Genomic DNA, 26,568 nt, shown 5'->3' with positions numbered 1-26,568 from the left:
GGCTTTTCACCCCTGTCCTGGCTCCCCTGGAGCTGGCCATGGCCCTGCCAGTCTCACCTGGTGGGTGTGCAGGACCGTGAGGATGATGAAGTCCTTGGCCTTCCTGTGACAGAAAGGAGAAATGAAGATGGATGGGACCTCATGGTGATGGACCTCAAGGTGTGCAACTGGCTACTGAGAGCACATCCCACCCTTCCAGCCCAGTGGTGTCCGGGACCTTTGTGGGCTCCTTGGGGTGCTTGACAACGTGGCTGTGGATTCTTTCCCACTTCTTGGCCAGCTGGGAACGGCTATGGCACTTGCTCCAAGGCTCTCCCCCTGCTCAGGCTGGCAGTTCCCCACCCCAGCACTGGTGCCGTGGGTGTGCACTGGCACTGCGAGGCTTTGGGCACTATGGGCACAGCAGCCTGGCGTGAGCCCCTCCCCAGGGGCGTTGTCCTCACCTGACAAGCTCGATGAATCTCTCTCTGGGGGCTTCACTCACATCCTCATCGTTGATGGCCAAGATCTGGTCTCCTGGCAGGAGTTTATCCTCAGAGGGGCCGCCTGCCAGGAGAGAGGGTCAGGGCCAACCCGGGCATCCCGGAGCTGCGGGGCAGAGGGGAAGCACGAGCGGTCCCAAGCATCCCCAAAGCATTTGCCCACCTATGTGGCCGTGGAGGACGCCCTGCAGCAGGCCCAGCAGAGGGGACAGGAGAGGACAGGAGCCCAGGGAGGGAAGCAGGGCTGCGTTTCCCGGCACGCTGCAGCCGTGTCCAGGAGCAGCCCCACACCCTACCTGCAGCCACCGAGCGCACCACCACGGGCCTCTCGCTGCCAGCCACAAAGCCGAATCCGTGGAGGGGGTGGCGCTGGACCGTCACCTGTCGGAGCGTGGCCGGAGGCAGCTGCCCACATTCCATATCATCGCCACCGCGCTCCTCCGGCATCACATGGCTGCGCTGCAGGCACAGGGACAGGCTGTGTGTGAGGAGCCCCTCCGAGCCCTGCCCGCTGCTCCGAGCCCTCCGGGGCTGCGGGACAGCCCCGATCCCCCTGCAGAGCCCCCAGCCCCGTCCTGGGGCAGCCCCGATCCCCCTGCAGCGCTCCCAGCCCCTTCCTGGAGCAGCCACAGCCCCGATCCCCCTGCAGAGCCCCCAGCCCTTCCCGGGGCAGCCCCGATCCCCCTGCAGAGCCCCCAGCCCCTTCCCGGGACAGCCCCGATCCCCCTGCAGAGCCCCCAACCCCTTCCTGGAGCAGCCACAGCCCCGATCCCCCTGCAGAGCCCCCAGCCCCTTCCTGGAGCAGCCACAGCCCCGATCCCCCTGCGGAACCCCCAGCCCCTTCCCGGGGTGCCCACAGCCCCCTCCTCCCTGCAGAGCCGTGCTGATCCGTGCCACAGCACCGGCAGGGGACACTGATGGAGGTGCCACACAAGGGTAAATCACACCATCCTCTCCCAGCCCTTCCTGGGACAGCCACAGCCCCATCCTGCCGTGCAGAGCCGTGCTGTTCACTGCCTGTCCCTGCCACAGAGCCGTGCTGCTCCGTGCCTGTCCCTGCCACTGCACCGGCACCTCGGGCACGGGACACCGATGGAGGTGCCACTCAAGGGTAAATCACACCATCCTCTCCAGCACCTCACTGTCCCACCCCTGCCCTCATGAGATGGGACATCTCTGTGAGGTAAACTACTGCTGGTGTGGCTCTGGCCATTCCCTGAGGGTCAGGGCAGACAGCAGCAGACCGAGAGCTCTCTCTGCCATTCTGCAGAGCTTTCAGAGCAAACCCCAGGGCTGGCTTATTCCTGCTGTGTAACACAGCTCAACAATATCAGAGATAAGTGAAAACAAGTTTAGCCAGTCTAAAAACTGGGATTAAGGCAGGCTCAGCTGTGCTGCTACAGCCAAATCACCACCAGCCCAGGGACTCCTTGGAATGGAGACAACCAGAAGATGGGAAGATCCAGCCCAGGGCAAGGTCATGTCAAAGCTGCCCTTGGCATCCTGGAGCAACGCCAGCCATGGCTCCAGGCTGTGAGCCTGGCACGGGGGAGCAATCCCAGCACCACGGGACGGCCACAGAGCACAGCACAGATGGCAACACGCACAGCCCAGCCAGAAAAACAAAGTGGTGAACGTGCTGTTGTTTCTGTGCTGCTCATTGCTTGTTCCTGTCCAGACTATTTAGTCTATTTAACAGAGATCCTTCCCGGCCTTTTGACAACACACCAATTGTTCCATCTCTTATCAGTTTAGGATTTGATGCATCATCCATCAAATGCTATCTGTCTGCATTTCTGACACCCTTACCTGCTCCCAGCACTGTGTTTGGCACCTGCTGCACAGCCAAGAGGGACAGCACGTGGGGCTGGAGGGGACAGGAGCTCCACACCAGCACACACAGCTTGGGCCTTGAGGACACCACAATCAGCAAAGACAGCCCAGTGCTGAGCCTGATCCCCAGGTAACCACCCAAAACCCTCCAAGGGAGGATGCCATGTCTGCCATGGGAGCACAGGTGAGTCTGCCCAGGGTCAGGGATCCAGCGCTGGCCATGGGTGAGCTGCACTCTGTGACAATGGGATGTCACCACAGCCAGGTGACCCATTCCCAGCGCCCAGCTGGGTGGGTGCTCGTGGCTTTCCCCTCCTGCCTGGAGCAGCACATGGCTGAAGGAGAAGGAAACAGTGATGCCTGGGGCAGGGAACTGGTGAGGAGCAGCAGGCTCTGGGCACCCCTGAGCTCGGGAAGTGCCGCACCCATCAGGGCTCCCAGCAGGAGCAGAGCCAGCCCCAGCCCCAGCGCCAGGAGAGTGCAGCTGCAGGGAAGCACTGCCGAGAGCATCTCCCCAGCCACTGTCTCTGCACCAGCTCATTAGCTGCTCTGCTACTCCCATGAGCATTCAAAAGAACAACAGTAACAACCACAACAAAAAGAATCGGGCGATCCAGCCAATTTTCTCAAACAAACGTTCTCCAAGGCCATTGTGTGCAGCTGAAAAGGCTGAATGCAGCACTGCGTCTCCACACGCCTGGCACGGCCAGGGAGGATGCCAGAGCTGGCTGCCACAAGACAGCAGTCACCGAGCTGCTGGCTCCCAGGGGACACTCCTTTCATCCCAGCCCTGCTGCCCACAGCCCCAGCAGATGAAGATGAGGATGAGCAGCAGAGCTCGGAGCAGTGGGATGCTCGGAGATGGGGCTGAGCCCAGTGCGGTGGCTCCGGGGAAACAGAGGCAGGGCTTTGCTCACCAAGTCACAGCAAAGTGGGTGGCGAGTGCCAGAGCAGAGCTGCCCAGCTGTGTCCCCAGATGTGTCCTTCTGTGTGCAGTCGGGGTGCCGGTGTCACCCTCAGCGTCCCCAGGGAACCCGCGGCTGAGGCACAGCCGGGGACAGCCCAGCACCAGGGACAGCGGCGGCTCCCGCAGCCCAAATTACCATCAGAATTGGTTAGCCTGAAATCCTCGCAGCTTTAACAGACAAAAGGAAAAGAAAGCACACCTCACTTCAGCCACAACCAGCCTGCCATCCAGCGTCAAAGGGAAAAGGGGAATAAAGAGATGGATACTGACAATAAAAACTCCTTTACCGGCCTCTTAAGCTGCTCCTCTCCTGATAAGACTTGGACACTGCAGAAGCATTACCAGGAAATTAAATAAAAGAGGATGAGCGTCCTCCTAAGCAGGACTTATCCACTCCTGGAGAAGCAGTAATGTGCTCAGCAGCAGGTACAACATGCCTTCTCCAGGCTGTGGCTCTGTCCTTCCTGCAGCAGCTCTCCCTTGCCGGGCTTGGGGATTAACGTGTGCTCACCCCGGACCAGAGGGAGAGGTCAGAGAAACCAGCGGCAGCAGTGGCTAAGGGAGCTCTCTCCCTAACACTGGTAACTAGCTGCACCCCAGGAGCTATCACTTCCTTGGAGCCTGATTTTTTTTGGTGTTCCTTCTTTTGATTTCAGGGCAGAGAGCTGTGCTGGGCTGCAAAGCTCACGGGCTGGGCTCGCTCTCGCAGCAGGGAGTGAGGATATGAAACAATCCCCGGAGCTCAGCAGCACCCAAACCCAGCCTCACCCTGGGGCCACACTGCCACCACCTCGGTGGACAGGGACCAGCAATGACCCCATCCCCCTGCAGGGAGCCAATGGCTGTTTGTGTCCCTACCTGCCTGCTGCCCACCCCTTAGCCCAAGAGCCTGCTCTGCATCCCCTTGTGTCCTCAGTGACCACCAAGGCACAGCCATTGGAAAACAGCTCAGCACAAAGTGAAAGGACTTATCAGGAGAAACCTCTCTGTGCCCAGCAGCAGCAGGAGCCCACCATGGATGTACCCCTGTGGGAGCACCTAGCTCTTCATGGTGTCTTGACTGATGTGGCATGAAGATATCCCACTCATGAGGCTGGGACACTCATCTGCTCAGTGTCACTTTGCTGTGACACTGATCTGGTCACACTCTGCCACCCAAGGTGAGAGAGACATCAGCTCAGTGCAGTCACTGCCCATCATGATACCAAGGGATGTGCCTTCAGCCTCCTGAGCACCTTCAGACCTCCCTGCCATGAACAGGGCTGAACACAGAGCCCTCATCCCCCCCAAACAGATACAGGCAGAACAGGAGTTACTCCAAAAGCTGACGCATCCGTTTTTAATTTCCTACCGCAATAAATCTCTGCTCCCTCTGAGGACTGATTTTCTGCCTTTGCTCTCAATGCTAACTGGCCATCTGCCACCAGAACAAACCAGCACCACCTGCCTGGGAGGAACCATGGTCTCCATCTACCCAGGACATGCACACCATTTGCCAACTGCCTTTAAACAAGTGCACCAGGTGAAAGCACTTTGTGCAGCCCAGGCAGGGCTCAGAGCTCAGCTCTGGGATGGGGAGTGGGGATGGGAAGGTCTTGTCCCTTCTGCAGAGGGGCAGTTTGCAGGTGTGCCAGCTCTCCTCTCCTTCTGTGAACAACCCAAGAACAAACGGAGTCCTGCCTCTCCTACTGCAAGCCCATGGCTGCTCCTCCATCTGCCAGGCTGCAGTTGGTGAGTGGCTGGTGAGGCATGTGGGATCCTGGGCACGTGTGGCAGTGGCAGGGAATGCTGGGGAACGGGCCAGGACGGGTTTTTATGGGGAACATATGGCAGCTCCAGCCTCACAGCCAGGTCTGCATCTCAGATGGAGCCATGGGGCTGCCGGGGCACGTGGGGACCAACAGCAGGGACAAAGGCAGAGCAGGCAGAGCTGGCTGGCACGGGATCCACCACAGTATGTCTGCTCCATCAGCCCTGCATCTGCACCCAGCAGGCATCTGGGCACCTTGGCAGTGCCATTTGGCCCACGTTTAGGTGTCAGACACCCCCAGCATGGGCAAACAGATGCTGTCCTTCCTGAGGAGCTGCTCAGTCACACAGACCCAGACAGGCTGGTAATGCTGCCCCTGCTCTGGCAGTGTTCAGCAGCTGACTGAAACGAGGGGAGCTGGGTGAGGGGTGCCAGCCTGGCTGAGACCAACACTGAGGGCAGCACAATAACCCTGGCCTTCATGGGTGAAATCCTTCCTGGACCCAGCCTGGAGAATGCAGCCTGCACACAGCTCTGCCATATGGCCCATGCCTTTCCCCCCTGTGCTCCAGCCTGGATTTGCTGTCAGGATTGGGAAGCAGTTTGAACCCAGCAGAGCTCCTCAGATGGAGCTGGCTGTCCTGAGCTGGGAATGCTGCTGGTACAGAGGTGGGTGCCAGATGGCACCCGTTGGAGGGCACAAATACCCCTGGCTCTCAGACCAGGGACAAGCAGACAGTGAGCAATGTCCAGCAGAGCTGCTGGAGAAGCTGATGAGCAGCCAAAGGTAGCTGTAAATAACGAGGCAGCAGCCGCAGCCTGGCTCTGGGCAGCAGCTGCAGCCTTCTGCTGCTCAGCCTGCAGCTTTTTAAATGTTCCTGGCATCTCACCTAGAGATAAACACAGGCTGAGGGGCCAGGTGAGTTGGGGGCTAGCTGGAAATGTTAGGACCTGTTATATCCTGGGCATGGCAGAGATGAACTTATTGCCCCCTGGCAAGGAGTGGAGCCAGCTCAACAAGGTGCTGGGGGAAAGAGGGGCTCAAAAATTCTCAAAGTAATGATGCCAATTCTAAAAAATAGAGCATAGGCATGGCTAGCAAAGAGCCTGTGTGTCACCACAACCTCCAGCCATGCTCAGGTCACCAGAAAAAGCAGCTTCTGCAGAGGGAGAGGCTGTCCTGAAACAAGCCCTGGGAGATGAGAATCTGCAGCTCAGCCCATATTGCACTTTCCAGAGGCAAACACACACAGACATTGCCTTCCCCAGCTGAGACTTGGCATTCCAGGCTAGAAAGGAGCAGAGGGACCATGGTGGTCCCTGAAAGCAGCCTGACACTGGGCAGGGAGCTGGCACTGATGAGATCTGGAAGGCACCTGTGGAAGGAGGTTTGACACATGGAAAAGGCAGCACTTTGCCACACAGAAAACAGTTAATCCCAGGAGCTCCCTGCCACAGGATGCTGGGGAGGCTGGAAATTCTACTGGGTTTTAAAAGCAATTTCCAGCTACTAAAGCCAGAAGTCTCCACATTTTCCTTGCTGTAGCTTGCCAGATCCTGGGAGAATTTACAGCAAGTGTTGTCTGATCAATGTGCAGCAGGAGAGAGGACCTGAGCCCACCTGGCTGGCACAGTGCACCTGCATGGGCTGCCTGAGGTGCACACGAGTGTGGCAGAGATGGGACTGAGCTGAGTGGGCCACTGGATGCCCAGGGCAAGCACTCAGCACCTGCAGGAGTGAAGGATGCTGAGTGTGAGATGATGACAACCTCCAGATTGCTCACTCACACAGCCTGGCCATGCCTGCACAAGTTTGGGACAGGCTGGGGTGCTGTGGAACCTGTCTAAATGCCCCCCAAAGACAGCAGGTTCCCTCATCTGTGCAAGTTTCCACCACATTAAACAATTTGGAGGAGAATGGTGTTTGTAATGCTATTACAGTCACCATCCTCCTCCACCAAATTGTTCCAACCAGGGGCTCCCACTCAGGTAAGAAAATTCTCCTCCAATCTTCCCTATGATTTTTGGCTGTTTAAGGGATTTTTGTTCTCCCCAGCTGGAGAAGAGGATCAAAGCAAAATCCTTTAGCAGTAGGTCAGGCCCAGAAGGCTCGTGCTCCTGACTCAGCCAGCAGCAGGTGGAGGACCAGGGGGCTGCTGGCAAAACTGGGAAGAGCTGGGGAGCCTGGGCTGGAGAAGAGGGACTTGAGACAGGCAGGGCTTCCCTTGCAGGGCCCTGACAAATCTGCCTGCAGTGAGAGAGGGGTGTGAAGAGGAAAGCCTGTCTCCTCTCTAGTGCACTGGGAACATGCCCTGAGCACGGGCTGCAAAGCCACACCAAGGGACAATTGGTTTTTAGGGTATCTTTCTTTGCATTTGGGGATACCCAAACAGCTGGGCACTAATCTAGGGCCCGGGAGAAACTGGTTTCCAACCCCTCCTCTGCCATGGTGACCACAGGCATGTTGCCTTGGTCCTCCCCTCTGTGGTGCTCCACTGGTGCCAGCCCACAGGAGCCCCCCCTTGTCCAGCCAGGCAAGACTCAGAGGGATTTTTGTCTTTGTGAGGACTACAGAAATACAATAAACAGACAGTCAACACTGGGATAAAATGAGATGAACACATAAGAGGATTAATCAGAGATAAGGAGCAATAGAATAAAATTTGCAGCATTTTTCTTCATTCTTTGTGTGATGCTCAGCTGCATGATGGGGGCTTGGAGTGATACCAGTTCCCCAGCACAGCCTGGCCACTCTGCCTGTCACTGCTGCAGCTGTAACTCAGGAGATCTCTGTGTTTTATTCACTGTGTTTTATTCACTGCAGGCAAACGCCCCGTGGGGAGGAGGGGATGACACCAGCCCCAGCCTCTCCTGCTGGCATGGGCAGCTTGAACCCAAACGGAGCCTTTCCTGCAGGAGCCCCCAAGTGCACCCAGCGTGTCCCCAGAGCCTCGTGCCCCCCAGGGACAGGGTCTGTGCTGCATGGCACAGCCAGGAGAATGGCTCCCCCCACACCTGCGTGGGCACCAGGGCCCCACCTTGCTCCAGCAGATTTGCAGGAGGAGAAATTTATGGCTGCATATAAAGTTCAGGGGGGAGTTAAATAAGGCAGGAGATTTACACATCCTTTACATTCCATTAGCGAGCAGGCACAGCCTGCATCCCCTCCCAGGCACCAGGGAGGAAGATTCAGGGAGGCTGTCAGCCCTCCTCTCCCACTGCTGGCAGGGAGGCTTGAAAATCCAATCAAGCACTTTCCTCTGGGCCTTCAGGAATCCCAGGACTTTCAGTATGGATTTACAGTGAGCAATTTCCTCAGTGGATGACTTGGACTGCTATCTCTACCTAGCACAGCACAGAGCAGGGCACGGAAAGGACCTGGGGGAAGGAGTGCCAGAGGAGGCAGGACAGCAGGACAGATAACAGCATCCCCAGCCCAGACTGCTGGGGACAGCCCCCGGCTGCAGAGGGAGCCTGAGCTGGACTCAAAGCTCACCCAGCAACCCACAGCCCTGCCAGCCCATCCAGAGGTGGCAAACACTGGAGCATTTTTGGTGCTATAGCATTGGTGAGATGGTCCCCTGAGCCGTGACACAACTGGCCCAACAAGCTCACCTGCATGGCAGCAGGGACTGTCCCAACAAGCCCCAGTACTGCCACCAGCCTTGGCAGGAGCTGCACAGGAACCTGCCTGTGGAGGGGCCAAACACAGCCCCACAGAGCCCCCTCCACCCCTGCCTTTCCTCGCATCCCTCTCCGTGCTCCAGGGCTCAGCAAAGCTCTTGAGCTGATGCAAGATAAAGGCAAAAACATTAAAAAGAGAAAATGCACTGAAGCAGAGGAGCCTTTGTGTGTGATGCTTCCAGCCTGGGGCTCCTGGCCTTTCTAGCAGAGAGGCTTAGTTTATACCTCTTTATAATCTCTTCACAATCAGCTCCCAGCTCTGCTGCCTGTGCCAGGGTGGCCCTGGGGGTTCAGGGTGAGGAGGGGACTCTGCAAACTGCAGAGTCTGTGTGTGCTCATCAGTGCAGTGCATTTGCCAGGTGTATGTGTATATATATATACATATATTTTTAGAGGCACACCTGCCCACATGGACTCTGTTTTCAACACGTGGGTGTATAAATGCTGCACTGAAGAAGCAGCAGCACCTGTTTGTGTACAGCCCTGTGACTCCTCACCCTCAGGGCACCACAAGCTGCTCACCTGGGGAAATGCTGCAGGAACAGCACCACAGAATGGCCTGGGTTGGGAGGGATCTCAAAGAGCATCCAGTTCCAGCCCCCTGCCATGGGCAGCAGCACCTTCCACCAGACCAGGCTGCTCAGAGCTCCATCCAACCTGGCCTTGGACACCTCCATGGATGGGGCAGCCCCCTTACCATGACCTCCCCACTGTCACAGGGAAGAATTATTTCCTAATAATCAATCTGCCCTCAGTCTGAAAGAGACAGGGGGACACAGAGCTGCTCCTGGCATGCCCCAAGGTGCCTGTGGGACCATGCACACACTGTCCCCCACAGGACAGCTGGCTCCCTGTGGGCTAACATGCACTCACTGTCCCCAGGAGATAGCCCAAGGGACAGCTCCATGCTGGTCCCCCCGGCACACAGCCCCCCTATTGCCAGAGCTCCCAGGGTCACACTCACCTGGCTGTGGCAGAGAAGGGGCTGCCAGCACAGCCCTCTGGACCCTGGGTACCAGATAGGACCAGAGCAAGAGGCAGGAGCTCATTCCCCACGTGCTGTGGGTGCCCACAGCCCTGCACTCACCAGGGCGCTTTGAAAGCGCCTGTAATGACAGAAACGCCCCAACAGGATTCTAAACAAGGCCAAATCATTTCTAACTATTGGTGTCAGAAGCTGGCCAGCTCAGGCTGGTGCTGGCCAGGTGCTGTGTGCAGCCCCAGGAGATGCTGCTGAAGGCACAGCAGTGCTGCACCCTGAGCAGCACAGCAGCAGAGCTCAGCACTCGTGCTGCATAGGGATCTGATGATTTTCTGAGTTCCTGCTGTAGTAATGAGCTTAATCAGCCCATGCAAATCAGTTTCCATTTGAAACCAGCCTTATCTAATGGAACCCACTCAGTATTTGCCTCCTGGAGTTTTCACACAGATCGATCTTCCCCGTTGCAGGTGTGAAAGGCAACTGGGGCAGGGAATGGTTTCACCTTTCCCAGCACTGGACTGCAGCTTGGAGCTCCATGGCAATGTCTCAGCTTCATTTCTCACATTCTCATTGTTCCCAGAAACAAAGGGAATTAGGCTCTGAAAACCTCTCTCCTCTGGCAATGGATTATGTCCTTAGATTACTGCAGCCATTCAGAGGAGCATTTGGATAACGGAATTTACACAATTTAGCCCTTGGTGCCAGCAGGTTCAGCAGGAGAGCCCCTCCACCACGGCCTATTTTGAATAAGCAAATCAACCACGCACAGGGAGATTCATTTTGTAAAGTGCAAGCGGAAAAAGCAATGCCAGTTCCCATCCACTCCTGGCTGACATTTTATTTAACAGGTTATTCATTTGCCCCAGCGTCCTCAGCAGCAGCAACAACCACTGCCACCTCCCATAACTCACTGCCAGCTCCTTTCCCAGGTGCTCCCCCTCCTCCCCAGAGGTAATTAGCAATTATGAAGGTGTTACACAGCAACCCACCCCATGCTGTTCAATGCCACAGCCCCAGTGCTGGCTCATGGGCAGCACCATGTCCTCCAGAGCCAAATGATACCCCAAACAGAGCCCAGACCTCATCCCTCAGGCTTGATCCTTCCAGGGATGCAGAAGCCTGAGCCCCCTTCAAACCTGTGGGACAGTGTTGCCCTGAACTCCTGGGCTGGAGCCCAAACTGACCCATCAGACCCTGCACAGACCCTCCCCAGCTCTGCACACCCTGGACCAGGCGTTGTGGGGCTGCACCCCAAGGTGTGCACAAAGCCACTGGTGGAACCCAGGACATTGCTCTGGCTGCCCTGGAGGACTCGAGACCCTGGCAGGGGGCTCAGAGACCTTGGCACAGAGTCACAAACACCTGTGCCTTTGATTTTAGCCCATGGAAACAATTACCAACCTTGTGTGAGGAGTTACAAGCCACAAGAGTTTGAGTAGAATGATAGTTAATCTGTCACAGGGGGAAAATGTAGAATTTTGGGGATTTAGAATGGGGGTTCAAGAGGCAAGATGGAGGAATCTGGGCATGTCCTGTCCTTCTTCTTGTCCTCCATCTTCTGCTGGGATGGTGGCACTTTTGGATTGGTTTAGAGCAGAGACAGACTGTCTAACATAGGTGATAGGTATTGGAAAATTATTGTAAATAAAGTACACTTAGTTCTTAGTATAAAAACTAACACCACCCCAAGGGCAGTCAGTGTGCCACAACCCAACCTGCAGGACAGACCTCAGCCAGAGAAAGAATGTTATAGATAAGGGAAAATAAACAACCTTGAAAACCAGAACCGAGGAATCTTGACTTCTTCTTTGGTCGTGAGGCTGGGAAAAAGAGACTTTTTAATACCTTGGGAGCCATTTCAGCAACACAAAACCCGAGAGGCCACCAGTGAGTGAAACCCCTGAGGACACATACAGGTCTGCTCTGAGCCCCTGCCCACACCCAGGACCCCTCCTGCTGCCCATCCTATTTATTTCCTGATCTCCAGAGCCCTGCTGCGGTGCTCTGGCTGACCCAGCAGGCAGGGCAGAGACAGACAGCAGGTCTCAGACTGCTCACCATGCTCCAGACAAGGCTCAGGCAGGACAGATGCTCAGCCTAAATGAGCCCTGCCAAGGGGGAAAAGCCCAGTGGCAGAAGGTAAAGGAGGGTGTCTGGAGGGGGTGCCTCAGTCCTGCAGAGAAGGGGACAGGGCTGCAAGGAGCAGCCTCTGGACAGGGAGTGTGGGCTTGGAGCAGCCAGCTGCTCTGGGGAGCACAACCAGCACGGCTCTCCTCACCAACTGCACTCCTCTCTTCCCCCCCCTCTCTTTTTCTCCAATTTATCTTTTTGACACTTTCAATGATGCTTCTGCAGACTGAAAACAATAGAGACAGACTTTCAGCCAAGGCAATTTCAGAGCTGAATCAAAGCTAAAATAACCTAGACACAGAGCAGCTGAGCAGAGACAGCTCAGGGAGCGGGGACAGAGCAGTGCAGGTGCCCTGTCCCTCTCTGCAGCTCCCTCTCTAGCAGAGAGGACAGGAGCTGTGTGTCTCAATCTCCCTGCCACCCCTTTCTGGCCCTGCTGGCACCATTGCCCCCTCCCATGGATGCAATTCCCACCCCAAATCCAGCCCTGCAGCTGGGTCAGTACCTGCCTGCCCAGCACACCAGCTCCGTGTCTTGCATAGCAAGCAGTGCTTGCTGTCCTGACCTTACAGCCTGCAGAGCTTCCAGGTAGAGATTTTAATTTTTTTTTCCCCCCTACAAGTGCTACTCTGCTGCTATGTGAAGGAGGTGGGAAGGACAGACAGACAGACACACAAACAGAGAGGGAGGGAGGATGGGCTGATTCTGCCAAGTGAATATTGCAAGTGGACCCGTAACAAGGCACAAGACACAATCCTCAGCATGACTCAGCCTGGGAACACATTCTGCTTCCCAGTCCCACTGCCAGGACTGGCACGGCCCCACTGCTCATCCCACAAGGAAGCAAGCCCATGGCTGCCACCCCATCTCTCACCCCAAATGCATTTCACAGCCAGGACAGGTAAACCCAGACAGCTCCTGGGAGCTGAGCATGGCAAAAGCAGCCAGGAAACAGGGGCTGAAGCTGTGCAGGACAAGCTGTGAGTGGCTGACACGCTGCTGGGTCTCTGCAGCCCTGGAAGCAGCTGTCAGAGCCTGTGTGGTTCCAGTGCCTGCCTCCCCAGACACAGGGAATCTGCTCCCCTGGGCCTGTGCCACGTTTGTTTCTCTCTGAGAGAGAAGGGGTTTCAGCACTGTAAGCCTCAGTGTTCTTGAAGAGCATCAAAAGCAGCAGGCAGAGCAGAGAAACAGGAGGTACAGGATCACAAGCATCCCCCAGGGCTGCTCCATGGGGGCACCCTGTGCCCCAGAATCGCTGCCAGGGGACAATGGCCCATACAGGACACTGTTCACACCCTGGGTGAAGTTCAGCAGGCTGGGAAAGGCAGCACTGTGTCCCTCTGCTCCTGCATTTTACTTGTGAAATGCCACATCCAGCTCCAGGTTTAACTGTGGGGCTGGGCAGGAGCTGCCTCAAGAGCCTTCTCCGGGCCCCACTGAGCATCCCCCAGGGCTCAGTGGCTACCCCAGCCCCAAAGAGCCTGTACCCTGCCCTTGGGCACTGTGGCAGCCCCAGCTTGCCTGGGTGGGTGTGAAACCCCTCACTGGGCTGGCAGGCAATGCTCTGCTCATGCCAGAATCTTCTAAGGGAGATGCTCAGCATCACCTCCTTGGCTTAGGGGGATGTCAGACCCCCCCTCCTCTCTGCCCTTGCCCCAGCTGGCTCCATCTCTCTGAAGGATCCATCCCAGTGCCAAGTGACACGTTCCTGATCATCTGAGGACATGCAAATAAGCCCAGAGCCCTTCTCCCTCCCCAGACAGGGGAGAGCGTTCCCCTCACTGCCTGTGTGCAGCCAACACCGTGCTGTGCCAGCCTGTGACAGCTCTGGAGATGACATGGCAGCTCTGGCTGTCCCAGCAGGACGTGTCAAACTGTCACACTGCATTAGCTGCAACACATTGCTGCACAACACCCTGCAGCCACCCTGCCACGGGGCTGTGGCACCCCTGCCATGCCACAGCACTCAGAGCCTGGCACGTGGGAGCCCCATCATCACCTCTCTGGGCAGTGCCCAAGGGGTGCCAGCCACTGCTTTTGGCACCTGGCTCCTTGCATGTCCTCCTGCAGCAGGATACTCATGGCAGGCCGATGGGATCAGGCTGAAATCACCACCTGGCTGCCACTGAAGTGTTGTGATCTTATTATAAAAGTTCCATACCTTCTTGGTGATTTCTCATGGGCATCCCCTCACAGCACTAACCTCTTCTTCACAGCACAACCAACAAAACCTCAACTCTCTTCTCCACTAGCTAACCCACTCTTTTATAGCACTCATCCTCATTGGACACAGCTGTGCCCTGTTAATGGCAGGCCTGTTCCTAATCTTTGGTGATTAGCACAGCTACAACTCCTTAGGGGTGAGATTACCTTCTGCACTATCTTTATTTTCTTACATTCTATCTCCCCACACTGAAGCACCAGGAGCTGGGGCAGGCACGGGGGTGTGGTAATCACAAATCCTCTGAACACAGAGAGACACAGCTCTCCCAGGATTTTCCTGTTAGAAAGCTCAGAGAAAGAATTAAAACACTTCTTATCTCAATCTCTGCACCTGGCAGGCAACCTCTGTTTCTTAAAGATGTTTATAAGGAGGAGTTGTCCCTTCTTGACCAATAGGTGAGAGAAGATTCCTAAAGGTCAATCAGGTCTTAGGTCCACCATTGTTTCTATAAGAACTGTGAATTTCTAATAATAAAATGCATTTTCATGCCTTTTCATGATGGAGTCTCCGCATCACCTCTGTCTGTCCCTGACACCCCTTTGGTGATACGGGGAGAAGGATGGAGATGGAAGTACCATGCTACAGCCCAGCCCACCTCACACCCACCCTGCAACACCCTCCAGGAACCATCAGTGGTGGCATGAGAGCCTGGCATGGGGCAAAACATCTCCTCATGCCAGTGCTGGTGGGGTTCTGAGGCCTGTGGGGCACAGCCCTGCATCCCCTCCCTTGCCCTGTGCCCTCGAGCTGCTGGAGAGTGAAGCAGCCAGACCTGCCTGCAGCACCACTGCTCTGCCTTCACCAACAGACCCTGGAGCAAATCAATTTTGGGGCAGGTTGGACCCTCTGCAGGGCACTGGTAGAGCCTCAGAGGAGAGGTGGCCCAGTTAGCAGAGCAGCAGCAGCAGCTCTCTCATGCAGCATTCCCATCCAGAGAGCAGTGCAGAGCCGGGACCAGCACCGCCCCTGGTCCCCACAGCTGTCACCTTGGCACTGCTGGAGAATGACAATTCCTAGCCACTGGTGGCATGACATCAGATGACTTTGTCCTGAGTCACAAGAAGCAGCAGAGAGCTGAGCTTGGCCTCAGAGCCTGCTGTCCCTTCCTCTGCTGGCTCACATCGATGCTTCGAGGCAGTGCCTGGCTCTGGGCAGCTGTGAGGTGGGGTTAAGCTGCTTGGGCTCCAGCTGCGCTGTAAATAACACAAGAGGCAGCTGCAGCTCCTGTAAGATCAGGAATGCCTCTACCTGACACTCTCACTTTGGCCAACAGCTCCAAAATCACCTCCCAGGAGCGTGGACAAGGAGCCACCAGCCCTCACTGCCTCCTCGTCATGTTCCAGGCACAGCTTCTCCCATTTCCTGCTTCACTGTTCAGATTAAAATCCTTCTGTTAGCCTATAAAAAAGGTAATCAAAACGATAACAGCATCAATCAAATGCTCTCAGCAGATGAGCCAGTTGGTCCTTCCCTCCTCCTGGCTGCCAGCAGCTCATTGTCATGGGTGGACAGGAGCTGCAGGCTCCATCCTGGGGACATCCATCTGGGAGAGCTGGGCAAGGAGTGGGGAGGGTTTCAGCTCCCACCTTGGGATGCTCTGGCACCCTCTCAGCACTCAGCCTGCTGGCAGGGAGCTGCATGGGTGCTGCAGAGGAACGAGAGCTCATGGACTCCCCCTGCTCAACACAAACCCAATTATCCTTGTGGCAATTAAAAGGGAGGAGAGACAAAGCCCTGTGGCCAAGAGCAGCTGCAAATCCTGACACCAGTGCCAGTGGTGGAGGAAGGAGGAGCAGATCCCTGGAGCCATGGCTCTGTGCCAGCCTGGGCACACACTGGGGATGGATTACCCAGCAGCATTTTGGTACCACACATCTGCAGGGCAGAGGTGAGATGCTCCCAAGTCTCTGGTCACCTTTTTACAGCCCCTCCAGTCCTGCTGCTGCAGACAGAGTGGTCAGGAGATGTTGGAGGCTGCAGGCAATACAAAGCTCAGGGTCTAGGGGCAGTTTCCAAATAATGGCTGGTGGTGGCATGGGGCAAAACATCTCCTCATGCCAGTGCTGGTGGGGTTCTGAGGCCTGTGGGACACAGCCCTGCATCCCCTCCCTTGCCCTGTGCCACCAGCCCTTCCTGTGCCCTCGAGCTGCTGGAGAGTGAAGCAGCCAGATCTGCCTGCAGCACCACTGCTCTGCCTTCACCAACAGACCCTGGAGCAAATCAATCTGAGACAGAGACACCGTGCTGGGGATGGAGATGTGCTTCCCACTCACCTCACAGACACCTGACACCCTGTGCAGGATGGGGACATCAGAAACTCCTCTGCTCCTTCATGGGAAGACAGGAGCAGCTGTCTTTCACAGCATTGTAAAAGCAGGGAGAGAAAACAAGGTGGACTCCATGGATATCAGAAGGCTAATGAATTACTTTATTATACTATATTATTCTATACTATAATTAATTACTCTAATATACTATATTATTCTATACTATATTACACTGAACCTGCACAAGCACCCATCTGCACTGAACTGACCAGAATCTTGTGACTGTCAGCCAACAGTCCCAAAACACACGTGGACTCAATTGGTCAATGAATCAAAACACTCACACCAGAACCAAACCAAGCAAATTCCTTCAGGTAAATAATCTTCTTCAATGCATTCCACTTGTTCCAAAACACAGGAGCAGTAAATGAGATGAGAATTGTTTTTTCTTTCTCTGAGGTTCAGAGAATGTGAATCCCAGAAATATCCTTGGGAAGCTGTGCCTTGCTTTTCTCTGTGGAGAGAAATGTGACCAGAGAGCAGGGCTCTGCAGCTAAATCACACAGGGACTGAGAGAAACCCACAGGTGTTGTGCAGGCTTTTGCTCTCGATGACAAGCAGGGGATTCCTGGGGAAGCAGCCTGGGCAGGAGCTGGGGTAACAAAGTGCCACCTCCTCAGCAGAGGGGCTGCAGGAGCTGTGCTCAGCACACCTGGTGCTCCAGCCATTCCCACAAGGTCCCTGTGCTGGAGGGGTGCCCGTGGATGAGCGAGTGATGAGGCAGTGTCAGCTCAAAGCTCCCCACGTGCTGATGGCTGGGAGCCAGCAGCATCCCTGACCACAGCCTCAGCCTGCTGCAAAACCCACACAGCCTGCACCCCTGCTGACACCTCATTTGCAGCAATCCTGCCAGGGGCAGGTAAACACAGGCAAGTCATCAGTATCACATCAGCAGAGTGTCTAACTGGGATCTTACCCTGCCTGAACGGGCAGCAAGGGAAGATGTTCCCTTTTTATTAAGGGATCTCCTCTGAAGAGCTGAAATAAAGCATCTGAAGAGTTGAAATAAACCCCAGCATCTCCCTCTTACAGAGCCAAGGGAAGGCAGCTGAGACTGGAGCATCCTGCTTCTCTCCCACAGCCTTTCTTCCTCCCAGGAGGAACCCACAGTTCTGGAAAGGCCCCCACACCCTGGGAATGCTCTCTTCCCTCCCCTGGCTCAGGCCTGGTTCCCCTCTGCAACTTGAGGATTCTGACTGAGGAAAGCATATTTTTAAAGAAGAAATAACAAAAACCAGCCTTTTGCTGCTGTTACCCTTCAGTGGGGCACACCCTGTGCTTTGCTGGCTGTGATTACACAGACCCCATGTGAACCCCCACAGCTCCCAAGGTCTCTCCCTGTGTCCCCACCCCAGGCAGGACCAGGTGTCTCCTGCCTCCTCAGAAATGTCCCTCTCATCCTCAGAAATGTCCCTCTCATCAGTGTAGGGTCGCAGCAGGAACACACCCAGGGCTCCTTAGCTCCAGTTCTCTGTACAGGCAGTGAAAAGAGGAGTCTCATGAGCGCTGCTCAAAGGTGATGCAGCAGCAGCCAGAAGCATCACCAGCTGCTCCATGCACAGAATACAATTCCCATTAAAGGGAACAAAAAAGCAAAGCACAAAAAGCAATGAAGCACTGAAGTGCTTCACAGCATCCTCTGCCTCACCAGAAGGAAGGGCCCTTGCAAATGCTCTCTGCCACTGAGCCCCCAAGCCTGGGAGATGCTCCAGTGCAGCCTCCCCCCTTCCCACCCTGCTCATGAGATGGTCTGGGGGGCTGCAATGAGAAACCTCCATGGGGTTTGGAGCCTCTGAGGAAAAGTGGTGGGTGCAAAGCAGTTTGAAGCCTTCCCTGCCCCTGGAAGGAATCAAAGGGGTCTGCAGGGTATGGGACAAACAGTGCTGGCACATCCCAGCACCCCAGGCTGGATTGTCTGGGAAGAGGGCAGGGACTCCATCACATCCAAGCCCACACAGCCAGCCCCAGACCACTTCTGTCAGGAGAAGGACCAGCAGAGGAGTCACAAGGGCTTGTTAATTGGGCATTCTGCTAATGGGAAAGGTAATTAAGGGCTTCCCAGAGGCCAGCACTGGCTCCTGGATTTAGCAGCACTGTTCCCTTGGGGATGGCAAACACAATGTAAATTCACAGAGGATTAAACTTGAAGAGGATATCCAACTAGCAGGGAGAGAGGAGAGGCCAGCACCATAGGAGGGATGGTAATTACAGGATTACCTGCCAGCCTTTTAGGACAATGAATGACATGAAATTTTATATAGATAAATAGAGCCAATACAGCTGGGGGAACAGTTGGTGCTGGGGCAGGAGCAGCCTGTGCTCTCGGGCTGATGCAGCACAGGAGCAGGGCACAGAGGATGGGGCAGGCAGGACAGAAGCTGGGTTTGCACGGCAGGGCCACCCCAGGGATGATGGCAGTGCAGGGAGTGGGACAGAGGCAGAGAAGGAGGCAGGGATGGCTCGGTGAGCACTGAGATCAGTGCTGCAAGGAGCCCCAGCCCTGCTTAGCAGGCAGCTCAGGCAGCACCAGGCAGGAACAGGACAGGCTGTTTTCCCTCTGCAGCCAGGGAGCACAGGGATGCTCCAACCTCTGCATCACCTGGCTCCTGAATCACTCCTGCCCTGACCCACAGGCACGCCAGGAGCTGTGCACAGCACACCTGGGCTTGGCAAGGCACAAGAGGCTGAATGCAGCAAACCTGAGAGCAGCCTGCAGAGAGCTGGCTGCCTGCCTCTCCTCCAGGACCAGGGGTGCCCGAGCCCTCAGAATGTCACCATCACATTTTCTGAAAAATCCTCTTTGCCCAAGATTCTTCTCCTGGGAAGCTGAGAAGCCTCAGAGAAAAAGGAAAACAATATTATCTCATTTGCTTCTCCTGTGTTTTGCTGCTTTGGAATGTGGCTGGAGATTGTTTATCCAACATGTGAATTGTTTTTCACTTAATGACGAATCACACCCAGGCTGTGTCGGACTCTGGAGAAAGAGTTATGAGTTTTTAATTATTACCTTTTAGCCTTCTGTCTGCATCCTTTCTCTATTGTTTAGTATAATATAATATAATATAATATAATATAATATAATATAATATAATATAATATAATATAATATAATAATAAATTAGCCTTTTAAGAACATGGAGTCAGATTCATCAACTCCTCCCTTCGTTGGGCGACCCTGAAAATACCACATCAGAGGTGGGCATTCTCCCCACTCTCTGCCACACCCCAGCCAGCAGCTCCCTCCTCACAGCTCTTCCAGCCTTTGCCAGTGCTGGGAAACTGTTGTTTTGATTTTTAAGATTTTTTAAGCTTTCTAATGTTTACATTCTTGTAATGAATCTTTTTACCCACTTTCTGTAAATAACTTATTGTTTTGCATTCTTTTACGAAAGAGGAGAAATATGATAGACTGTTGGTTTGCCCAGTGCCATTGGAGAGGTGGCACTTGGTCACCAGACATCTCTTATGAAAAATCCTTTCCTTAGGATCTTTCCTCCTGAGAAGCTGAGAGGCCTCAGGAACAAAATGTAACCAATGGTTATCTGCTGCTGTGGAATGCAACAGGTGCATCTGGGATTGGTCTCCTGTGGTTGTTTCTAATTAATGGCCAATCACAGTCAGCTGGCTCGGACGCTCTGTCCAAGCCACAAGGCTTTGTTATCATTCTTTCTTTTTCTATTTCTATTCTTAGCCAGCCTTCTGATGAAATCCTTTCTTCTATTCTTTTAGCATAGTTTTAATATAATATATATCATAAAATAATAAATCAAGCCTTCTGAAACATGGAGTCAGATCCTCATCTCTTCCCTCATCCTCAGACCCCTGTGAACACAATCACAGCACTTTCACCCTCCAATCCACTGTCACTTTTGGAAATCTATAAATGCTGGAGTCAGAAATGAAATCCCCCTTTTCTACCTTGAGAACAGCAGTGTGTGCATGTCCTACAATGACAGGGAACACCAGGCTTTGCTGCTTTTCGCTCTGGAGCAGGCTGCCTGCTTTGCCTCCTTGGCACAGGGAGCTCCCAGCCTGCCCAGCCCCGAGGTCGGGGTGCCAGGCTCCCCATCCCAGCCTCTGCCACTGGGAGACACCCCCTGGGCTCCTTGGAAACGCTGCCAGTGGGAGCTGCCACTCAGTCAGGGAGTGACTCACGCTGCTGGGCGAGGGTGGCACCGGGCTCTGGCTGCCACTGGCCCGCCCAGAGCTGCAGTGACAGTGACATGGGGCACAGAGCCAGGCTCTCCCCGTGCAGTGGCATCCCTGCAGTGTCAGAACCCAGGACATCCCTCTGGCTGTGCCGTGTGCTGGTGCTCACAAGGGTCCCAGGACGAGGGAAGAGATGAGGATCTTGACTCCATGGTTCAGAAGGCTGATTTATTATTTTATGATATATATTATATTAAGATTATACTAAAAGAATAGAAGGAAGGATTTCATCCGAAGGCTGGCAAGGAATAGAAAGGAATGGAATGATAATAAAATCTTGTGACTGACCAGAGAGTCTGAGACAGCCGGACTGGGATTGGCCATTTATAAGAAACAACCCCATGAGCCAATCCCAGATGCACCTGTTGCATTCCACAGCAGCAGATAACCATTGGTTACATTTTGTTCCTGAGGCCTCTCAGCTTCTCAGGAGGAAAGATCCTAAGGAAAGGATTTTTCATAAAATGTGTCTGTGACAGTCCTGGATGGCTTTGAGCCCCTGCCAGGGGGATCAGAGACCTTAGCACAGAGCCCAAGACCCCTGTGCCTTTGATCTTGACCCATGGAAAAAATTACCAACCTTATATGAGGATTTACAAGACACAAAAGTTTAAGTAGAATGATAGTTAGTTTGTCACAGGGTGAAAAATCAATTTTTGGGGTTTTTAGAATGGGGGCTCAGGGTCCCAAGATGGAGGAATTTGGGCATACCCTGTCCTTCTTCTTTCTTCTTCCTGGCCTCCATGTTCTGGGTGGTACTGGCACTTTTGGATTGGTTTAAGGTAGAAGCTCACTGTCTAACATAGGTGATAGGTATTGGGAAGTGATGGTAAATATTGCACACGTAGTTTTTAGTATAAAAAGATAACATGCCCCCAATATGGTCAGAGTGCCTCTGTCTGACCTGCTGAACAGACCTTGGCAGGCCAGAGAAAGAATTTTATAGATAAGAAACCATAAACAACCTTGAGAATGAGAATGGAAGAGTTCTGACTCCTTATTTGACTGCTGGGTTAGCAAAAGAGACTCTCTAACACATCTGGGGGGCACTCTGAGCAGCAGAATCCTGAGACTGCAGCTGGGGGACAGCCCCAGGCCTCCCACCCTGCTCCACTGGGCTGGTAGCTGTAAAAGCACTGCAGAGCCAGTCCCAAGGGCTGCTTTTCCGTGCCACCACATCAGGGAGAGAAGGAATGGCCCTGGGAAGGCAGCCCCTGCAGACAAGGACACCCTGTGTCCCACTGCACTGGGGCATCTCCTCCCTCCCAGCTCAGAGGCTTTGGGACTAAGGGGAAACTGAGGCACAGGGGGAGGAGAGGACTTGCAGCAGATCACTGAGGCACAGAGGCAAAAGGCTCTTCTGATCCTGCTCAGCCCAGGGGAGGCATCCCCCAAAGCACAGGGCAGCAGCCCAGGCACTCCCCTTTGGAAACCACCTCCCTGCCTGGCCTCAAAGATAGCACAGGCTCCTCAAAACCCGATGGGATGATAAGCACCTCTTCTGAAAGGGAGCAATTACCACAAAACACTGATTATGCAAATACCTTGGTTACCAAAATGATGTTCCCTGAATTCTGAGTAGGAAAGAAAAGAGCCGTGGAGAAAATTTGTTTAGCCAAGAGCTGCATCACATCTATTTATAGTGCTGAGAGGTGGAGAGGGACCTCCCTGGGCAAAGAGGCTTTAGGAGGCCACCACAGCCTGGTGACCATCACAGCAGGGACAGAGATGGTGCGTGGCATTTCCCTTTCCTCCCAAAACACTTCAAGACACGTTCTCCTTGCAAGAACAAGGAAACTGAGGCACAGAAGCAGAAGGCACTTGGCCAATGAGACCCAGAGTGCAGAGAAGAGGCTGAGGTGCTGCCAGGAGCAGAGCAGGGCACCCCACTGCTGCCCAGTACCCTGGGTGGGACAGGTCAGACCTCCCAGAGCTGGAGCAGAAGCGTGGAGAGAGGCAACAACAGAGAATGGCACTGGGGGAAAAATACCTCTATAGAACACCCAGAATGGGCTGGGACAGCAGCAGCCACAAGGCTGGTGGGAGTAAGGCTCAGGGGGAACCTGTGAGTCTCAATTCACTTGGCAAGGACTGTCCTGCCACAGCAGAGGGGGACAGTGAGATGGGGACAGTGACATTCCCAGGCCTGGCACCGCTGGCTCGAGAGCAGCAGGGCTCAGTGTGCCACCCTGTCACAGACATCTTTCATGAAAAATCCTTTCCTTGGGATTTTTCCTCCTGAGAAGCTGAGAGGCCTCAGGAACAAAATGTAACCAATGGTTATCTGCTGCTGTGGAATGCAACAGGTGCATCTGGGATTGGTCTCATGTGGTTGTTTCTAATAAATGGCCAATCACAGTCAGCTGGCTTAGACTCTGTCTGAGCCACAAGCCTTTGTTATCATTATTTCCTATTCTATTCTGAGCTAGCCTTCTGATGAAATCCTTTCTTCTATTCTTTTAGTATAGTTTTAATATAATATATATCATAAAATAATAAATCAAGCCTTCTGAACCATGGAGTCAAGATCCTCATCTCTTCCCTCATCCTGGGACCCCTGTGAACACCATCACACCACCCTGCACAGCCCTGGCTGTGCTCTGCTGCCCTGGCCTTTTCCCAGCATTATCCCCTGCCACCCTGGGTGTGTCGTGGTGCCACAGGGGTGAGGGTGGCTGCCCCACTGCTGAGAGCAGAGCCACAGGGGTGGTGCCATCCTCGGTGGTGCCAGAGGACCCTGGCAGCCATTCCAGCTCTGTGAGCAAGGCAGCTTTGGGAGGATCAGGCACTGACCTGCAAGGATAGAGGGTAACACACAGAGACAAGGGCCCCCAGGCAGCACAGCAGGGGTGGCACCATTCACACCTGGCCACCAGTGTGCTCAGTGCAAGGTGGGACTAAGAGTGGCAGCTGATACCACACTGGTCTGCCACAACCATACAGCTTCCCTGAGTGGGGACAGCTGCCTCTCACCGTGCTGCTGGAGCCACCAGAGCCTGCCACGGGTCTGAGCTGCCAGCACAGCACCCCTGCCCTCAGCAGCAGCCACTCTCTGTGTCCCACTGACGTCACACAGGGAGGAAGGACAGCTCATGACGCAGTGGATGCCAGCAGAGCCAGCCATGAGAGGCTGTTTCCTACCCTGGTGGAGCACAGAAGCCATAAGTCAGCAGGAATGCTCCTTGCACTGATGCCAGGCAGATTTATGGCAGCACAGGCACTGCTGTGCTGGTCCCAGCATCCCCTCCCAGTCTGTGCCAGGAGCAGTGCCCAGTGCCAGTGTCTCCCTGGGCAGCACCCTGCCACTGCTCACCCAGCACTGGAGGTGACACCCAGCACCTTACCCGGTGTTCCAGGCAGCTGGGGACCCATCACCCAGAGGCGATGCTGGGCTGAGCAGACAGACAGACAGACAGCCCATCTGCTCCTGACAGCCTGGCTGCCCCTGCACCTGGGATCCTGCAAGGATCCCTGCACCTGGTGCTGCAAGGCAGCCCCAGCCCTGCAGGATGGCCCTGTCCTCCCTCCTCCTGTCACAGCCCCTCTCTGTTTGCCTTGTGCAGCTCTGGCACGCACTGGGAGTGTCACAGATAACCTGGTGTCCCTTGCCCAGCAGTTGTGTGGCTCTCCTGGCTGCTGCCCTGGGCTGGGGGGCCACCCTGGGGGCTCTGGCAGCAGGCAGGGGCTCAGCCCACACCACAACACAGAGGAGCTGCCAAGTCACCCATTTTCCATTTCCAGGGTGAAATATCTGCCTGAGGACCAGGACTTTGCCCATTTGGTCCATGACAGCCATTGCCTCTTGAAATCCATCTCTGGATTTGAGTGTCCCAATGACACACTCAGCAGTTTATTCCCATGCGCAGGGAGAGATGGAGCTCACCCCCAAGTATCCCCAGGCACTTCTTCTCTTCCACAGAAAGCTCCTTGTGCCCTCTGCACTCCTGCAAGGTCACAATTTTCGTAATTGCTCACAACCACGTGTCTGCTGGATTTGTTTTTGATCACCAAAAAACCCAATTCCTTCTTATCTCCCTTGCCATCCTGAGCTGACACTGCCTGAGAAGAGACAGAAAGTTAAATTCACAGCCAAGGTAAGAAAAGCCAGATGTCTCCTGCTTGCAGAGCCACAGCAAACAGCACAGGCACCTCACAGCTCCCCTGTGACACCAGTAATCCACCTGCTGCCAGCTCAGCTCCTGACTTCTCTCAATTAGCTCTGACTCTCTTACTCCTTCCCAAAATCAAGCATCCTGAGCTCTGCTGGGGGCAAGGGGCTTGCTGGAGGTGCCAGTGCAGGACTAAGCTCAGTTTGTACCCACTTCACATGGAACAAGGCTGGCCCCCACTGCTCCACCCTGCTGGGGACCAAGGGACAGCTGGCAGTGCCTGCTCTCTCCTCCTTCCCATCCAACACCCCACAGGCTGCTCCTCCACTTCCCTTCTCCCCAAAATTCCAACCCCTGCATCAGCCCAAGGAGCTGATGTGGAACCTGAACACGGAACCTTAACCCAGGCAGGGAGGGTGGCAGACACAGCTCCTGCCATGGCTGCACACCAGACACTGCCCATGGAGACTGTGCACAGCTGGCTGGTGGCACTGGAGCCTCCAATGTGGGCAGACTGGACTTGTTCCCAGCTGTCTCTCACACCCCAGACAAAGGAAGGGCTTAGCTTTGGCCATCAGAGCTCAAATCCTGGTGAGCACTGCCATGGCATCTCTCCTCCCTTGGGCTCAGGTTTCTGAGAGGTGAGAAATCCTGGCAGGAGCACTGCTGGCCTCTCCCACAGCACCAGCTGGCCACAGGGAAGTGTCCCAGCACTCCTTGCCATGCTTTTGCTGATGGGGATGCAGGCAGAGATCCTGCTTGCCTCCTCCTGTGACCACAGAGTTTTGTGCACCTGAACCCCTGAGCTGCCCACACACCACCCATCTCCCTGTGTTTTTACTACCCTCAGGACAAACAGCTCAGGCATCCAGGCAGTAAAATCCCCCTCTGTTGCACTGGAACTTTTCCAGGCACCATCATGGTCCTCTGGAGATGCTTAGGGATTTTGGCTGCCAGTCCACTTAGGGACACTCACCACTAGATCCCTCCCAGACCCCAACCAGAGTGTAGTGCTGGTATCTGTGCTTGCCCCTGGGATGGAAAACACTTACATGGGGCTGGAGAGCAACCAGCCATGGTAGGAGCCATCCAGACACCCCTCCAAGCCTTCCCCTGAGAGACCTGGGTCCAACCCCAGCAGCTGGTGGGAGGGATGTGAGAGCCAAGGCAGATGTGACACTGATGGCGGCTCCTGGTCCACGTCCCACCAGCACCACATCAGCCTCCAGGGCTCTGAGCAGCAGCAGCAGGAGCATTTCCAGCTTGTTCTTGTCAAGGAATGGAGGGAACAACCTCCAAAGTGCTCCATGTGTAGGGACAGAGTGCCCCAGGTGCCTGTGGACATTGCCTTCCCACTGCTCTCCCCACCTGAAGGCAGCACTGGCTGGTGACTCCCAGCACTGAGCAGTCCCTGTGGGAATGCCCCCATTGCAGCCCAGTGGGTGCAAGCAACAGCAAAGTGAAGAGAAGGGGATGGATGCTCCAAGGTGCTGCTGACCATGGTGGAAATGGGCACAGGATTCAAGGGAGCATTCAAACATTGGAAATAAAGAGAGGCAGAGCAAGGAAATATGACCTGAAAGAAGCAGTTAAGCCTCCAGAGAGAAAATGCATGGCATGGATTGAGGCTGGATAGCTGCACAGGCAGGCAGACCCACTGATCCACCCAGTGCCCTCCTCCCACCTGTCCCCAGGTGAGCAGAGCACTCGTGCAGGCTGTGACACAGCTGAGCAATGCTCAGAGAAGGTGCCAAAGCTGGAAGGAGGCCCCAGACACAAACTCTTTGGGGCAGGGACACCTTTTCCCCCCTCTCCATCTGCCCCAGCTGAAGATCTGGCAGGACAGCAGTGCCCTGCATGCCAGGGCAGCA

At 54.9% G+C, this 26,568-nt stretch overlaps 1 protein-coding gene across 2 annotated transcripts in view; it reads right to left on the bottom strand.

Moving 5' to 3' along the window:
- Positions 1-3,579, bottom strand: part of FRMPD3 (FERM and PDZ domain containing 3) — a 34,483-nt gene extending 30,904 nt beyond the window's left edge. Inside the window, exons 1-4 of one of the 2 annotated variants that reach the window (XM_066559227.1) lie at positions 3,570-3,579; positions 779-941; positions 444-546; positions 58-103 (exon numbers count right to left, since the gene is read on the bottom strand). In XM_066559227.1, the coding sequence (XP_066415324.1) occupies positions 58-103; positions 444-546; positions 779-929 (300 nt within the window). In that variant the 5' untranslated portion in view covers positions 930-941; positions 3,570-3,579. Of the gene's footprint in view, positions 1-57; positions 104-443; positions 547-645; positions 672-778; positions 942-3,569 lie in introns of those variants that run through there. The other variant, XM_066559228.1, reaches the window with a different exon arrangement.
- Positions 3,580-26,568: the final 22,989 nt, after the last annotated feature.

This window comes from Molothrus aeneus, chromosome 14 (assembly GCF_037042795.1).
Source record: "Molothrus aeneus isolate 106 chromosome 14, BPBGC_Maene_1.0, whole genome shotgun sequence".
Taxonomy (NCBI): domain Eukaryota; kingdom Metazoa; phylum Chordata; class Aves; order Passeriformes; family Icteridae; genus Molothrus; species Molothrus aeneus.
Note: the sequence above shows the minus strand (reverse complement) of the source record. Positions and strands in the feature narration are given on the sequence as shown.